Below are 18,409 nucleotides of genomic sequence, written 5' to 3' on the forward strand. Positions count from 1 at the left end.
GGTTGTCAGATGTACGATAAGGGTCCCGGCAATAAACCTTTATTGTTGAGTAATCGAGCCATCTAAATTGTTGTTGTTTCTTTCGTGATATCTGAAAAACAATATCATTATATCATCAAAAGCTGGATAATGATCCTATAATATGCTTGTTATTAATAAGTACCCCGCCATTCCTATTAACATACAATAACTACAATAATCACTTCCACCATCATATCTAAAACAAACACCCACATACAACACAAACACTAAATCAAAACATAACAAACCTAAAAAAAACCCTCACAAAATACTATAAATGCATTTAAAACACACAAGAAAAGCCGACAGATACTGTACGACAACTTTTCATCCATGAAAACGACACCTAACCTGCAGTCTCGATCCTCTCCTTCACTCTACTTCGAGTCGACAGAAAAGAAGGTGTTACGGTGTCTCTACGCAAGTTCTAAAGGGCAAAATGGGCAAAATTACATGTAAGTAAATCTATTTTCTCGTTCATTACATACCCAGTGAATTAGAGGATGACGTAGCTATGTTATTACTCACCTATTCTTTTCCTATTTTCTAATTAATAAAACCACTTGATTAGGTCTGCATTAGTATTCATCCAAGAGGAATCCATTCATGATTTGATTAGAATATCACGTAATTAAAGAGATGCCGGTGAGAGGAACGCGAAATAATGCAGGTTTAGCGAGGATGCAGTTTAGGATTTTTAAATGTCCTTGACCATGACCGCGTCCTTGTTACCGAGAAAGACCGGTTTTTCGGGAAGGGAAGAGGGAGGGAGGGAGGGAGAGGGAGAGAAAGAGAGGGAGGGAATGAGGGAGAGAGGGAGAAAGAGAGGGAGAGGGAGAGGGAGAGAGAGAGAGGAGAACGAATGAATGAATGAGGGAATAAGTGCGAAGGGGAGAGAGAGAGAGATAGAAGGGAAGAGGAGAGGGGCCTGAGGGTTATGAGGATGAGGGAAATGGGAAAGGGCGAGAGGGAAGTGAGATGAAAGAGAGAGAGAGATAGATAAACAAACAAACAAATGTGGGAAGTGAATGATGGAAAGGGAAGAGAGAAATAACAGAAGTAGGATGACAGAAAAGAGTGGAATGAAAATTAAGAATGACGAGAGAGATAGAGTAGAAAACTTTAGGGAATATCATGATGACTTGTATTATCTTTATATGAAACTTTTCTGTATAATCAGGTTTTACGTCATGAACTTTCTCACACGGGCTAGTACGACGCGCGCACGCACGCACGCAGTGTACACACACACACACACACACACACACACACACACACACACACACACACACACACACACACACACACACACACACACACACACACACACACACACATACATACATATACATGTATATAAACACACATACACATACACATACATATACATACACACACACACACACATACATATATATACACACATACACATACATATACATATACATATACATATACATATACATATACATATACATATACATATACATATACATATACATACACACACACATACACACACACACACACACACACACACACACACACACACACACACACACACACACACACACACACACACATACATACATACATACATATATATACACACACACACATATATATACACACACACACATTTATACATACATACATACATACATATATATTCATACACATATATTTATATAATACACATACATAATACATATATATATATATATATATATATATATATATATATATATATATAAAATTCATGCATATATACATGCATACATACATAGATGTTTGTGTGTTTATATATTATATATATGTATTTATTTATTTATACATATATGCATATATATACCTTCATGCATATGTTTCATATACATACACAGACACTCCCTCACCCCTCCCCCCCACACACAATGTATATTCAAGTACAGGGAAAGAATGGAGCAATGCATTTATATAGCCGTGTAACTACCCTCTCTCTTTATTACCGAGAATGAGTAGGAGTAGCAGGTGGCTCTTTCTATAATGACTGGGGCTTTAATAATCTTTTTGTGTCAAGCTTTTTTTTATCTTATCATCCAGTAACAAGGACAGGTTCTCTCGCTTCTGGCCTTATCTTCGAACTGTTGGTATTGGATGCGGCACAGAACTTTACTCTTACATTGTACTTTGATCTTTGTGTATGCTTATCTTTGTTCTTATCGTGTGGAATGTCATCGTTTGTCCCCCCGAGAGGTGTCTTAGCTGTGATGGAAACTGATTTGTTATTTTGCTGTAGAACTTTTTGAATGATGGATATGAAAATAACTTTGATTATATATTTTTTTAATGTGGACGTCACATGTATGAAAATGTATTGAATGACTTTTTTCCCCCCAGATTGAAAAGTAATGATTATTTTCTTTTATTATTATTTTTTTATAGTAAAGTCTGCCCACTTCAGGTTCTTTTCACAAGCTTTTTGCACTACAATGTGGCAAGCAAAAGAGCAGTACTCACAGGTCATAAAAGCCAAATAATGCTTTTGCTTTTACTAGCTTTTTAGTGGATTTTTTTTTTATGGGGGGGGGGGCTGAGTTATTAGATGATAATCTCTAATTCAATTTTGGGATTCTGTTTTGTAATTGAAGTCTCTCAGAAGAATGTGTCCATTCAGGTTGCAAATTGCATAACATGGAAATCAGGATTAACTTCTAAAGGATGATATGCAGTAGATGTCACACTTACAGAGCAAAAGATGACAAAAGTTTCTTTCCATTCCTTTTTTTTTCTTTTTCTTTTTCATTTGTTGAGTTTAGAGTCTTGCTTTTTTCCAGAGTGGACACACAACTCTGAAATGTTATCTCTCCTTTAGGGATTATTAATGATAGCATGCTGTATAATTAGGATTATATTTGAACCTTGTGTTCAGGATGGAATAGTTAGAGGAGTGTTGTGTTTATCAGATTGTGTTTTTCTGAGGTATTGCCAACACTTGCTGAGCTCATTGGCTTTTGTTGTGAAGATATTTGTGGCGGTTCAGCACTTTTAGGCCACTGACTTGTGAATTGAGTAATGTCATGCTGTTTCATAATTTTTTTTCTTTCTCTTCTCTCTCTCTTCTCTCCTCTCTCCTTTCTCCTTTTTTCTCTTTCCTCTCCTCTCCTCTCTCTTTCTCTTTCTCTCCTCTTTCTCTCCTCTCCTCTCTTCTCCTCTCTCTTTCTCTCCTCTCTTCTCCTCTCTCTTTCTCTCCTCTCCTCTCCTCTCTCTTTCTCTCCTCTCCTATCCTCTCCTCTCTTTCTTTCTCTCCTCTCCTCTTTCTTTCTCTCCTCTCCTCTTTCTTTCTCTCCTCTCCTCTTTCTTTCTCTCCTCTCCTCTTTCTTTCACTCCTCTCCTCTTTCTCGCCTCTCCTCTCTCTTTCTTTCTCTCCTCTCCTCTTTCTTTCTTTCTCTCCTCTCCTCTTTCTCTCCTCTCCTCTTTCTTTCTTTCTCTCCTCTCCTCTTTCTCTCCTCTCCTCTCTCTTTCTCTCCTCTCCTCTCCTCTCTCTTTCTCTCCTCTCCTCTCTCTTTCTCTCCTCTCCTCTCTCTTTCTCTCCTCTCCTCTCCTCTCTCTTTCTCTCCTCTCCTCTCCTCTCTCTTTCTCTCCTCTCCTCTCCTCTCTCTTTCTCTCCTCTCCTCTCCTCTCTCTTTCTCTCCTCTCCTCTCCTCTCTCTTTCTCTCCTCTCCTCTCCTCTCTCTTTCTCTCCTCTCCTCTCTCTCTCCTCTCCTCTCTCTTTCTCTCCTCTCCTCTCTCTTTCTCTCCTCTCCTCTCCTCTCTCTCTCCTCTCCTCTCCTCTCCTCTCCTCTCCTCTCCTCTCCTCTCCTCTCTCTTTCTCCTCTCCTCTCCTCTCTTTCTCTCCTCTCCTCTCCTCTCTCTTTCTCTCCTCTCCTCTCCTCTCTCTTTCTCTCCTCTCCTCTCCCTTTCTCTCCTCTCCTCTCCTATCCTCTCTTTCTTTCTCGCCTCTCCTCTTTCCCTCTCCTCTCCTCTCCTCTCCTCTCCTATCCTCTCTTTCTTTCTCGCCTCTCCTCTCCTCTCCTCTCCTCTCTCTTTCTCGCCTCTCCTCTCCTCTCCTCTCTCTTTCTCGCCTCTCCTCTCCTCTCTCTTTCTCGCCTCTCCTCTCTTTCTCTTTCTCCTCTCCTCTCCTCTCTTTCTCTTTCTCCTCTCCTCTCCTCTCTTTCTCTTTCTCCTCTCCTCTCTTTCTCTTTCTCCTCTCCTCTCCTCTCTTTCTCTTTTTCCTTCTCCTCTCCTCTCTTTCTCCTTCTCCTCTCTTTCTCTTTCTCCTCTCCTCTCTTTCTTTCTCTCTCCTCTCCTCTTCTTCTCCTCTTCTCTCCTCCTCCTCTCCTCTCTTTCTCTCCTCTTCTCTCTTCTCTCCTCTCTCTCTTCTCTCTCTCCTCCTCTCTCTCTCTCTCTCTCTCTCTCTCTCCTCTCCTTCCCACTCCTCTCTCTCTCTCTCTCTCTCTCTCTCTCTCTCTCTCTCTCTCTCTCTCTCTCTCTCGCTCGCTCTCTATATATATATGTATATATATGTATATATATGTATATATGTATTATATATATATATACACGCACACACGCACATGCACATGCACACACACAAGCACACATTAGAATTTACCATATCCCATCACATCCATCTATCAGAGATTATCTTCTACCTTTAAGGCAAAAAAAAGACGAAGTAGAAGAAGAATGATAACACTAATAATAATTGATAGATAATAGATAGATAAAACAATGCCCGTGACCCTTCAGGTGGACCCGTGGTGGAGATGCTGGGAGATGAGATGACCCGCATCATCTGGGACCTCATTAAGGAGAAGCTTATCCTGCCCTTCCTTGATGTGGAGCTCCACACCTTTGACCTGGGCATCGAGAACCGTGACGCCACAGACGACCAGGTCACCATCGACTGTGCCCACGCGATCAAGAAGCACAGCGTGGGTATCAAGTGCGCCACCATTACCCCAGACGAGAAGAGAGTGGAAGGTAAGGCTGAGGTGGGTTAGTTGACGGGGGAAGATTTTCTTTATTACTTGTTTTTGACTCTTAAGTCTTCCAATTCCCTTGTTCTCTATTATTATGATGGGTGTTGATTTAATTTTCACGTTTTATTTGTATGTTATCCTCGTTGATGTGTCCCTTCTAGATTGTTTGCTTTACAGAGTTGGGCGGCATCATGGTGATACTGTATTTGATCAATTATTTTATGCAGTCCAGTCTTAATGTGACTATATGTCGGTTATTCCCCCCTCTCAGAATTCAAGTTGAAGAAGATGTGGAAGTCCCCAAATGGCACCATCCGTAACATCCTGGGTGGCACTGTATTCAGAGAGGCCATCATCTGCAAGAACATCCCCCGTCTTGTGCCCGGCTGGCAGAAGCCCATCGTCATTGGCCGCCACGCACATGCCGATCAAGTGAGTCGATTCTTCTTGTGGTTAGTCCAATTGGCATAGATTGCAAAGTTGGTAATTTATGTTTCCTCAGTTTTCTTTATTGAGTTATAAATACCAATATTCTTAATTTTATTCCATTTAAGCTGCTTTTGAAATATAAAATAACATTGATAACAGAAATAAACATTGATAACAGAAATATCATAATTAGATTGTTAGATTAGACACCTGTAACCAGATGCCAGGTGTTGAAGAGGTGACTGACCAACTTCCCATATGTCTTGACACCTGTAACATCAAAGTACAACATCTGCTTTATTTATACATGTAACTTTCCATATTATTTAACACACTTTTAACTAGCTTTCAGATACACATTAGAAAATACTTCCATATCTTTTCATGAATTCAGATACTAAAATTTCCTCCTCCTCACTCAAAAACCCATAACCTCAAATTATTTCTACAGTACAAGGCAGTTGACTTTGTGGTGCCTGGTGCAGGCAAGCTCGAGATCAGCTGGACCCCTGCTGCAGGTGGCGACGCAATCCACCACATCATCAACAATTTTGATGCTGCAGGAGTTGCTCTCGGCATGTTCAACACAGATGAATCTATCAGGTATGTGTGGATGATAAGGGGGTGTTTTTCTTGTTCTCTCTTGCTCTTTTTGTGTTAATAGTTCCCACAATCTTTTCTTCCTTAGCAGCTTCTCCCTTCCACCTTTTCTGTCTCCTTCACTCCTTATTTTTCTACATAAAGGCCAGTATCTTATTTGTTTATGAATTCTTTAGTAACTTTCTTACTTCATCAAAAAAATATCATATGATAATTTGTAGTATTACATTTTCTTTTTTTTGTGATTTGTCGTTCTTATTTTCCCATCAAAAAAATATCGAATGATAATATGTAGTATTACATTTTCTCTCTTTTTGTGATTTGTCATTTTTATTTTCCCATCAAAAAAATATCAAATAATTTGTAGTATTACATTTTCTCTCTTTTTGTGATTTGTCATTTTTATTTACTCGTCAAGTAAAGTGTAGCAGTTATTGACACAACAATTGTAATCTTCATTGTAATTGCCGCCAACTGCCTCATTAGTCATAAAACCCACTCATCTTCTTGTACAGAGGATTCGCCCACGCCTCCATGGTGTATGCCCTGGACCGTAAAATGCCCCTGTACATGTCCACCAAGAACACCATCCTCAAGAAATATGACGGACGTTTCAAGGACATCTTCCAAGAGATTTATGACAGGTAGGTTCTGTGTTATACATGTGTGCAAGTGTGTGTATGTATGTAATTATTATATATATATATATATATATATATATATATATAATTTTTTTTTTTTTTTGGGGGGGGGGGGGGGGGTAAATCTGTAATTCAGGTCTTTGGAATCTTAAGCTTTATGAAAACCTTTTTAGCTTTTTTTGGTTGAAATTTGTTACACTAACTGCTTATATATATATTTTTTTTTATTCATAATACATATATATATATATTTTCCTTTCCTTAGGTTTTTTATTTTATCATGAATTTTTTCATATTTATTATTTCACTGTATTATTATTTCCTTTAAATTGCATAATACATTTATTCATGGATTTCTCGTATCTCTTTTTTTTCAGTGAATACAAGAGCAAGTATGAAGCTGCAGGCATCTGGTACGAGCATCGCCTGATCGACGACATGGTTGCACAGGCCATGAAGAGTGAGGGCGGCTTTGTGTGGGCTTGCAAGAACTATGATGGAGATGTGCAGTCAGACTCCGTTGCACAGGGCTTTGGTGGGTTGCAGGTTCATCGTTGCTTATATAATTTTACTATGATTTGTGAACGAGTTGCAGTGTGTGTTAGCGAGATATTTTCTTTATTACTATTTTTAAATTTTATTGATTTGATTCCTTTATCAGTCATGTCATCATTAAACATACATTACCATATGATTGTTAAATCTCTTATTTTATTCCTAATACACTAGGATCTCTGGGTATGATGACCTCAGTGCTGGTGTGCCCTGACGGGAGAACACTGGAGTCTGAGGCTGCCCATGGAACTGTCACACGCCACTACCGCCAGCACCAGCAGGGCAAGGAGACCTCCACAAACCCCATTGGTAAGACAGGAAGCTTTGCTTTGTGTATATTTTAGTGATTTTTCCCCATTTTTCTTTTCTTTAGATTTATCACCAATTTGTTACAAGTTGAAGTAATATTTTCTTGTTTCTCCCCTATTTTATGCTCCATATGAACATTCTCTTTCTTTAGCCTCCATCTATGCCTGGACGCGAGGTCTGGCCCACCGTGCCAAGCTGGACAACAATGAACCCTTGTCCAAATTCTGTGCCACACTTGAACAGGTGTGCGTGGACACCATTGAAAGCGGAGACATGACCAAGGATTTGGCCATTTGTATCAAGGGAATGTCCAAGTGAGTTTTCTGCTTTTGTGTATGGGCTTTCATTCATTATTTTACATTTTATTTAGCTGTCTATTTTTTTTAGTTTTATGGCATATGCACATTCAGACACCTTAAATAGAAGTATAAATACATCTTAAACAAACACAACTATACATTTCAATCTTAATACAAGCAGAAGGCTTGTACCCAGCTTTATCCAAACATATTAAGACTTCTAGCACTTGATAATTGACAAAAATAATGATCATTATATTATCACTATTTCATTTATCATCCTTCCCTCCTCAGCATCACCCGCACTGACTACCTCAGCACCTTTGAGTTCTTGGACAAACTAGCAGAGAACTTGCAGAAGAAGGTTACTGCTTGACTATCTCTGCAGCAGCAACCACACCCCCCAGCCAGACTCTAAATGCAACAAAACATTCCCCATAACAAGACTCGCCTCCTACCTAGTGTCCCTGTTTTCTCTTCTTTTCGTCTAAAGATTCTGGTGCTTTCAAGATATTAAAAAGACCATATAAGGGACCATATAATAAATTTTAGTAAATTGTGAATGTACTATTATTTTCCCTGTTGACTTGAAAGATTTTGCTCAACTCTAAATTATTGGTGGATTTAGGAATAAAAATGAAACCATTTCAATGTGTTCTTTTATTGTAATCATAATGCAATATTTCTATTTCTCCAGTCAAGTTTCTTGTGAATTTTGGCCTGTAAAACAAACAAACAAACAAAAGTTCTTTCTATCAAGTATCACTGTTCAAATTACATAAATATTCTGGCAAAGTGACACATTTTTTATCACTGTACAAACTATAACAATTATTATCTGGCAACAATGGTCATATGAAATAAATGCACAATTTTTACCATAGTTGGAAATACTAGGTAGACATGCTAAGCTCTATAGCTAGTAAAGTGTGAATATATATCAAAACAGAAATATGCCTGATTTATGGTAACAAAGTTGTTTTTGAATTATGGAAAAAAAAGTTTTACTTCCAGAATACTCATGCATAATAATATGCAATTATTATGCATCACACTAAATAATTCAAAGGCACAAATGTCTGAAAGCATATTTAAAAAAAACAAAAAAACAAGGAATGTTAAGTGACTAGTCCCTGATGGTAAAAATTGATATAGTTATAGAATATAATAACAGGAATTGAATTTCTTAAATTAGTGTCTTAAAGACAATCACAATCATACGTAAAATTTGTAGAGAATGGAAAAGTAAATGGTAGTAATATGTCGAACAGCTGCCTGTCCTACTGTTATGATGCACTCTGACATGCCTGCATTCCTATTAATATAAGTGCTATTGAACAAGTGGAAGAACCCCTAAATACATTAGAAGAGAAAAAAAAAAATTGAACTGATACCCTTCTACAAACATGCAAAAGAAGGGCTAAAAATGCAAATAATATTTGGTCAGTCACATCCCTTCACCAAAATTACCCTCTACAAATCCCAAAACAAAAACTCGAGTTGCTTTTTAAAATATAAAGAAAAGTGTCCATGCAGGTATACCTAACCTCCTTCTATATTGCTAAATAAAAAATGTCTTATAACTTGTAAGCAATGTTTTTACCTAAAATTTTACTCTGGACATATGATATGCATCAATTCATTTTTCTAAGTTTAGGATTTTCTAAATAGAAGTATGGAATATTGGAAGGGAGGGGAGGGGGGGGGTTATGATACTAGCAATGGAATTAAGCATAACTGAAGACCCTTTGTGCATCAGGAATAATACCGATTATGATACATGGAATGTTTTTCGTTATATAATCAGCCATTTAACAGGGCTTTAACCTTTTAAAGATCTGATAACTTATGAAAATAGTCTTACAGATCTGAATAAAAATATATACATGAATGAGGCCTGCTGACCCCCCCCTGCCCTAAGAGGAGTTTCTCCTCAAAATAAAATAAAACAATCCAACAATAATAGATTCTAAATCTAATCATAATACTTTTTTTTGGAATGTCAACTATTTCTATAATAGCAAAGTTGGGTGTAGTTGTCAAACACAAGTTTTCCAATATCCATTTAATGATTACCTTTATGTCCGAGGTAATTTAAAGAAAAAATAGAGATAGAGAATTTCTTAGAGATAGAGTGAGATGTACTTAGAATTCTTCTCCTGGCTTTTGAAAAGGTCGATTTCCACTTGAAACTTTGTCAATTTGTATATGTGTGTATGTGTGTGTGTGTGTGTATTCAAGTCTACACATACATCTCTATGTATGATACATACACACATCGGAAACTATGCCTTCCATACATAAATAAATAAGAATAAGATATACCTGAAATACCCCCAGACAGTGGTTCTTGCTTAGCATCATGACAAACTAACTGTCCATTCTATTAAAGAATTTCATCTGGATTACTCTAAGGAACAACTGATTACAAGCAATATATATAGAGGAAAAAAAAGACTTTTGTGGACAAGATGACCCTAAACTATAGTATCTATCTGTACATCCAGTCAATGTCGGTACATCTACTTCTTACCCTTTTAGTTAAGAAAAAATAAAAAGTCTCACTTTATCATATGGTTCTTTTGAGGTCTTGTTCTAACAGAGCACATAACTACAGCACACAAAACAGCCCGTACAAGTCTACTATGGTAGTAGTTCCCAAACTTTGATTGATTGTGCAACCTAGAGATGTTCTCCCCATAGATATACAGGGAAAAAAGTGCAAATACTGGTGCACATAGATTGGATTTTGAAGTTCTCATGCAGTAAGTATGTAGAAATAAAAATAATACCTGAAACGTTAATTTCAGTTACATACCTTCGACAATGTGTTTTGGAAAGTTTGGGAACCTATGCTTTTAGAGTGTGTATGCCATCTTTATTTATTTCAAGGGGGGGGAGGAGAATAAATAACAATAAAATGATGGGTATCATAGCACTTATGTAACACAATAAAATGATGGTTATCATAGCACTTATGTAACACAATAAAATGATGGGTATCATAGCACTTACGGTCAGGCAAAATATAAAGAGTATCTGGAACTTATAGCTCAGTCTTGCCAGACAATACATGGCAGATGTTTATGTTGAACAATAGTCAAAGCTCCTCGGTGCAAAGGTCAAGACAACTGCTAAGCCGATCTATCATTATATCCCCCCCCCCAAAAAAAAAGTCCTCAATGTAAAATACTTTCCCCATTGATGTTATGGGGTATGACTTACGGGGAGACCACACAGTAGTGACCAAAATCACTCTATTTTAACATTTTTGTGCTAAAATTGTTCTTTTGGCCTAGAAGCACAATCTGAGCCCTATTAGCCATTCCCTGTACCCCCAATACCAGCCTCTACCTCTCCCAGGCAACTGAGCTTATAGAAACAATATAGAAAAAAAAATAGTTTCCTGTGAAATAGGAATGTGTATGATGTTTTCTACCCCCCCCCCCCCATGTAGATCTAAAACTTTATACTTGCTGCATACCTTTGTGTAAAAGTATGATTACAATGACAGGTAGAATTTCTGGATTAAAAATATATATATAATGTTGAAGTGCATTCTTTTTTTTAGAGTGGTATTTCTAATCTTTTTTGGAATGATTGGAGAATTTCCCCTCCGAACTTTATTGTTGAATGCTTACAGACTACCTCAGCTAAATGTCTTGTTAAACCATTTTTTTTTTTTAATTCTTAGTAGAATTTAATATAACAGCATATAAAATCATTCATAAAAATACTCTATATAACACAATAGTAATGAAAGCCACAATGGATATTTTGGCTCTAAAAGCAGCCTGGGAAATTTTGGCATTAGCTGTGTGGTCTCCCCATACGTTGTTACCACTTATTTCTGTTCTCTTCCTGAAGTGCAATTTTACCCAAAAAATCATTAATAAAAACTATCTCCAAAGGAGCCTAATCTAACACCATACATATATACATTTCTGCATGCATGTGTACAAACTGTGCGCATACATAGTTGGGCATTTTCAGATTTTTCACTTAGATCCAAGCTAAAAAGAAAATTCACAGCTCTTACAAGTTGAAAAGTATGAATAACATCATGCATTATTCTTTCTCCACTCTACAGCAGCCAGATGTGATCCATCTCTTAACAGTGAGAATTGGGCAAATCAATCCATCTTTCTCTTTTCACGCTCCTGTAACACTAAAACTAGATAAACATATACATACATATAAACGGTATAAAGGTGCAAATATAGAGTTGTACGTATCTTCACCATATAGCATACAAAAGTAAATCTGATACAATTAATACTATGGAATGCTTTGCAATGTGTATCTTTGTCAACAGCTAAACAAACAAACTTTCACCACAGGCATCTTGGTCACTTACTTGAGCTTTTGCAATCTATGGAATTATAAGCCCTGACTAGCGGGGAAAAAACTACCTCAGCCTTCTTAACCATATCTTTTATCTTTTTGAATAAAAAGCATAGGTCTTATCTATCTTCACGTTGTGCTCTCATATTTCAAAACTGCCTGCTTGAAAAGATGCAATTATAAATTGATATTTTATCATGGTAACTAATTGTTTATCATAAAATGTGTACCACACTAGTAAGTACCCTAACAAAAAGCACAAATTAACAAAAATGTAAATTCTTGTAACAGAAAGCATTTACCATTATAATCCATGTTTATCAAGCTAAGACCACAAACTTTAATCACAAAGGAACAAACTATCTTTGAAAATTAGCACAAAGTTTATCATCTGATTTCCTTTTTTCATACATCTATGTATAACCATAGATCAAACATGAGAGAAAGACCTCTTATTCATAAATATATAACAGCTAAACTACAATTGTCTTCATCTCTCTGACGCATCATAAATCTCTGTCGGTTCACTGATGCTCAACAATAACAGACCCACATCCTATATTAGAGTGGCCTTTAGATTTTGAAATATGTATATATATATATGTATATATGAGATGCAATAGCATGACCACATGAGCCTTCCTTGAATTCCCGGTTTGTTGCCTGTACCTTTGGAAATAACTGACTGCACTGTTAGCAATTTCCAGTTGCTGACAGTTTTTCTTAAATCATTCTACTGTGATACATTTTCTTTTGTGCTGTACTTTTGTAGTAAGAGAAGCCCCAACATGCAATTCTGGGAGAACTAGTGAAATACGGTGTATGTCAGGTGAACAAGAAAGTAATTATAAAACAATATTATGCTGAGTAATATCGTCAGATAGCATTAAGACAAACCACATGAATACAAGGCGGCAAGAATAATCCTAAGATCTATGACAAGAATATAAGAATATTATCCAATCACAAAGCAGGAATGAGAGATGCGAATCATGTCATGGCAATGGATAAAAATCCATTGTAGAATCAACAGCTTCTTTACTCTTGAAAACATTGAATTGTACTCGAAACATTGCAAGTCGTCAGACTTAGTTTACCATCTCAAAGTCTCGGCTTAAGAGTATATAGAAAAAAAAATTATAAGTTAAGGATCACTGTACCTCTGGGTGGCCTTCCCCTAAAAGTTTTTGAAAAGAATATCACAGGTCATCTACATGAGAGAGCGCCAGGGTTAGCCATCCCTAAGGGAAGTTTATGTCAGTGCTTAAAAGGGACTCCACTAGTCTCACACCTTCCTGGAGAGCCAGACAGACTACTTTGCCAGTGCCTTTAAAAAAAATACTATGGGGAAATGACAAATCAAATTTCTTTCCTCAAAATACCAAGGAAGAAAGAGAGGCCTGGCAGGGCAAGGAACTACAAACCAGGTCCCGCCTGATCCCACTTAGCTAGCCGCTGTGCATCAAACTTCTCAAACCTCCACTTCTGGGTGTCACGATTCGGGTCACACATGGCTACAAAGAGCTCCTTGTTTCCTGGGTTGCAGTCTAAGCATCTTGGGTTTCCTCCATGGATCAGCCACTTTTTATCCTGAAATAACCATGAGGAAGAGTGAGTTATCAATGGATGAATAAGAACCAATGATACCTGGATAAACAATTGGAAAGAGACATAAACAAACTGCATCTCACCGGATCGTATCTCCACATCTGGTTTCCCCCCATGCCATGGCAGTTATAGAGCAGGACTGGTGCCTGGGCATCCCCACTGGAAACATCCCAGCACACAGAACGCTTCCCTGGCCTCACATCCTTGTGCCAGGTCAAGTGGAAGGACTGCTCACCCCCGTGGCCACACTCCTGCAGCCCAAATCGGTCCCCATGTCGCTTGTACCTCGTGTCAACACAAAGATTGGAGTCTACAATACTCTGAATCTGCATGGGGGAAGGGGGTGGTTTGAAAGAGTTATTTTTAAAATTATCTATAAATGGCTTACACCATTACATTTACATTTTACCAATTATGAAACTACAATCATCAGTGTCATTACTATGACTTTTATCATCACTATCACCACAACATCTGATTACCCCTAATCCCCACAACAACCCACCTTCCCGCTGGCAAAGTCTGGAGGCTCCACGGGTGGATAGACTTTGACCAAGTCAGGTGCAACTTCTTCCATGAACCAGCGGAAGGGGCGGCACTGCAGCTTCTCGCGAATGGCCTTCTGCTCTGAAAGGTCACCTGGGTCAATGTTGCGGTAGTGTGGCCGACGCTTGTAGATGAACTCTGCATATTCATCCATCCAGACCTCAGCCACACGTCGATAATTCTGGGGATGAGAGGTAGAGTGGTAGAGTATCCAGTTGAGGAGCTCAGTGGGAATCATTTAAGGAGACACCCCAATTTTTACTTACTCAACCCAACCTAGAAACCCAGAGAGAGTGAGAGAAGGATTGTGATAAACATTATAATTCAAAGAGACAAAAAAAGACAGTGATAGAGAGTATGCAAATGAGAGAGATAGACAGGAGGGAAATAGAAATGACACATTGAATGAGAGACAATAAGAGAGGGGGTGAGAAAGGCATTCGAATTCCTACTTACCCGACCAACAAAGTCACCCATTCCTGGATTGGGAAATGGGGCAAACTTCCGGTAGATATGACCAATGCGAGAGCAAGGAGCATCCACCATGGTACCACCACACTGCCAGATCTGAGTATATAATTGTATAAATATACAACCAAATAATACATATCAATTGTACATAAATAAAAAAACAAATAATACATATCAATTGTAAATCAAATAATCAAGCATAATACAGTATCATATAATAAATATACACAAATAACATTACAACTACTTTAAGCCAACATCAACAATAACAGAGCAATTATACAAACAAACAAAATGCCCCCAACCTTGAAGGAAAGCTCGTACTGCTCGCCACCCCAGATGTCAAGGCCAGGGTCATACCCTCCTAACTCCCAGAAGAACTTGGTGCTGATGGCAAACAGGCCCCCTGCCATGACGGGGCTCCTGCATGACAATGGGAGATAAAAATGTGTTAATGTGATGGACTACTGTGGATTTGGGTTCAAGAGGAGGAGAGGGAAATTGATATTGTGGTGGTATCAATGGTGATTGCAATGAATATTTATGACCATCAAGGGTGAAAAATCTTTCCATATTATCGCCTAGATATAAAGAGTCCTAAAATGTTTGTACATGAGAGGTTATATTAAAACAATTTCAAGATAACGGCTAGAAATTAATTTTCCTGAAATATCTGTACCCAAGAAATTTAGCTGCTTCCAGCCGGAGAACTTGAAGGAAGAGACCTGCACAACCCAACCCTTGGTTCTAACTCTTACCAACTTAAGAAATAGTTTTTCTATGCCTGCAAAACGCTTTTATAATTGCCAATACAAGGCCAGTGTGTAAGTAATTTCAAGAACCCTTTTAGCTGATGTTGTGAAAGGTGACAAACAGAAAACACAAAAGCAATGAGTTACAGTACTGGAAAGTAACAGGTATGGACACATTACCTAATAAAAACACTGGTAGCAACAGTTCTAAGTATTCTTATAAAGTAATATAGATTGTGATAACCAAATACAACAAAAATCTAAAATAGTAACAACCAATTGTTTAAATAATGAGAAGGTATATAGAGCAATGCAAGGGGGAAGAAAAAATGGATTTGCCCATTATTAACCCATTAGCAGCAGATGGCATGATTTGGTGCAAAGGCAGAGTCGGTGATAGACGCGGATGGCACCATGCCAGACATGTAATTCAGCTATCCTACTGCACAGACCTTTTTTTAATACCGCGACCAATGGGTTAAAGGAGGAGGAGGATTGGATTTAAAACTAGCAACCAACTATCTTTCTGTTCATACTCACTTAAAGGGTTCTGGCATGTTCTCCTTGTCTTTGGTCAGTAAGGGCAGACGCTTATAGAATAGTTCCCAGTCAAAAGCTCCCCGGGCACCTTCATCCTGGGCTCGATATGCAAATGTTTCAAAGTCTATGACGTCAATGAAGGGGCAGACGCATGTTCGGTAATCCTGAGCTATTGGGTCTGTGAAAGGGAATAATTTAATAAGGTTAACTGATAGTACTGGGTTGAACCAAATGATCTTACAAAAGATATATATATATATATATATATATATTATATAAAAAGAGAGAGGGAAAATGTCAATAATGATATTCTAACTAAAAAAAAATAACTTTCCAATCATACGCTGTAAGTACATTTTCAGCATAAAGCTACCTTAAAATGGAAAAATATAAATAGAACAAGCATAGTCAAATATCCCAGCCTGAATTACAATATATACTTTAACAAACACAAAGTAAAAAAAATAAAATAAAAATAAAACAAGCTCAACACAAATCATTACATCTGTTCTAAAAACATATAAGTGAAAAATAACAGAAGCAATAGATAAGTAACCCACTACCCAAACATCCATTGGAAAAATAATAACGCAATCGAGCTCAAGCACACCAACCAAGACCCTTCCCTCCTTCCTTCCCTCCCCCTCCTACTCCCTCCACATTACCGAGCAGCGGAGGAAGCCAGTTGGTGGTGCACTCCGTATGCGAGTCGAGGAAGATGAGGACGTCCCCTTTGGCCACCTTAGCGCCAGCCAGGCGAGCGCGAATGAGGCCAGACCGCTTGGCTAAATGAAGGACTTTCACCTTGGGCAGGTGTTCTCTTACATAATTGTCCAACTTGTCCTTCAGGAACTCTGAAATAAGGAAGGGGGATAAAGGGTACGTGCTCAACTTATAAAGAAGGGAGAAGACTTGTGCATCTTGCATAGAAGAAAATCATCCTCAGGCCAAAATAACACTATATGTGTCTTGCTTTATTGATAGTGTAATTAAGAATGCAATAAATCTTACTTTACATAACAAAGTATAGATCATACACACACGCACATATATATATATGTATAAATATGAGAGCATGTACCTTTCGTACTAGCATCATCCACCAAGATGACCTCGGCCAGCAAGGAGTCTGGTGAGCGGTTGATGGCGGAGATTGCAGTCCTCAGGAGAGTTGTCCAGTGCTCATTGTGGAAAGGCACTACTACAGATGCAGTTGGGAGTGTCTCCAGGTACACCTTCTCCTTGCATCTGCATCAAAGAAGAGAAACGGCTGGCATTTGCAATAAATATATATATATATATATATATATATATATATATTATATATATATATATATATATATATATATATATATATATATATATATATATATATTCTAGGTTCTTAAAATCTTTGTGTCTGATGATTTTGTATCTTTATGAGAGTAAAATACTGAAGCACTTTCGTCTGACTTTTATCATTCCCTATACAAAAGCATGAAATGGAATAATGCAAAGCTACATTCATGCAGATGTATAACAGGAGTCGAACCTCAGCCAAAGAGGGTGGCACAGGTTATATATATACTAAATTATGAATAAAAAATATATAATTTACTATGGGAAAATGTTTACACCTGTTAACTATTTATATATTTTTTTGCATATGGACATGCACATACACAATCACTCTCTCACTCTGTCTCACGCACACACCTCTCACTATAGGTATATATGTATGTACATGTAGATATGTATGTGTGTGTATATGTATATGTATATGTATATGTATATATATATATATACATATGCATATATACATATACATATACATATACATATGTATACATAGACATATACATACACACACACACAAAAATCTCTCCCTCTAAAAATGCATGTAGAATACTTTTAGAAATGTATTATAAAACACCAACATAAAAGAAAATGTTGAAGATGACCAAGAGAAGAAAGAAAGAAAGGAAGAATGAAGGAAAAGAAGAGATAAAAAAGAAGGAAACGAAACACCCACACACAAAATCAACTCGAGGAGAGCTGCATACTTGGGGTGTCTGAGGTCATTCATTGAGCGATTTAGTGCAATGTAGTCTGAGACGAGGGCGTTGAAGCCGTTGACCTTGTAGAGCTGGTCCTTCTCATTCTGGTGACCTGGTGGAAGGATGAATGCCTGACCTTGCTCCCCTGGGCCGACTTGGCTCTTCTCTTGTTCTAGCAGCTGGTAATTGTTCCAGTCTTTGTAGCCTGCAGGTTCTGGAAGCTTTTCTGGGTGTTTGGGAGGGAGAAAGGAAGAG

The 18,409-nt window shown here is 37.8% G+C and overlaps 2 protein-coding genes across 2 annotated transcripts in view; one reads left to right on the plus strand and one right to left on the minus strand.

The window, feature by feature from the left end:
* Positions 1–394: 394 nt before the first annotated feature.
* Idh (isocitrate dehydrogenase [NADP] cytoplasmic) lies at positions 395–8,420 on the plus strand. The gene is made up of 9 exons (XM_043023082.2): positions 395–476; positions 4,792–5,025; positions 5,296–5,456; positions 5,905–6,056; positions 6,569–6,697; positions 7,072–7,229; positions 7,424–7,558; positions 7,710–7,872; positions 8,152–8,420. The coding sequence occupies exons 1-9, from the start codon at positions 461–463 to the stop codon at positions 8,231–8,233; spliced, it is 1,230 nt and encodes a 409-aa protein (XP_042879016.2). The 5' UTR covers positions 395–460; the 3' UTR covers positions 8,234–8,420.
* Positions 8,421–8,502: 82 nt separating this feature from the next.
* The window catches only part of LOC122257655 (putative polypeptide N-acetylgalactosaminyltransferase 10), a 16,472-nt gene continuing 6,565 nt past the window's right edge, over positions 8,503–18,409 (minus strand). Inside the window, exons 3-11 of the mRNA XM_086541233.1 lie at positions 18,161–18,380; positions 17,200–17,366; positions 16,784–16,972; positions 16,119–16,296; positions 15,132–15,249; positions 14,812–14,922; positions 14,315–14,536; positions 13,893–14,135; positions 8,503–13,791 (exon numbers count right to left, since the gene is read on the minus strand). Of these exons, the coding sequence (XP_086397359.1) occupies positions 13,618–13,791; positions 13,893–14,135; positions 14,315–14,536; positions 14,812–14,922; positions 15,132–15,249; positions 16,119–16,296; positions 16,784–16,972; positions 17,200–17,366; positions 18,161–18,380 (1,622 nt within the window). The 3' untranslated portion in view covers positions 8,503–13,617. The remainder of the gene's footprint in view (positions 13,792–13,892; positions 14,136–14,314; positions 14,537–14,811; positions 14,923–15,131; positions 15,250–16,118; positions 16,297–16,783; positions 16,973–17,199; positions 17,367–18,160; positions 18,381–18,409) is intronic.

This window comes from Penaeus japonicus, unplaced genomic scaffold, assembly GCF_977035675.1.
Source record: "Penaeus japonicus unplaced genomic scaffold, GWHDUDI00000001_assembly GWHDUDI00000010, whole genome shotgun sequence".
Lineage (NCBI taxonomy): Eukaryota > Metazoa > Arthropoda > Malacostraca > Decapoda > Penaeidae > Penaeus > Penaeus japonicus.

Excerpts from the sequence above, each read along its gene's own strand:
- Idh (XM_043023082.2), top strand. Across the intron at positions 6,057-6,568 it reads AACACAGATGAATCTATCAG|AGGATTCGCCCACGCCTCCA; the intron begins GTATGTGTGGAT and ends CTTCTTGTACAG. Across the intron at positions 7,873-8,151 it reads TGTATCAAGGGAATGTCCAA|CATCACCCGCACTGACTACC; the intron begins GTGAGTTTTCTG and ends TTCCCTCCTCAG.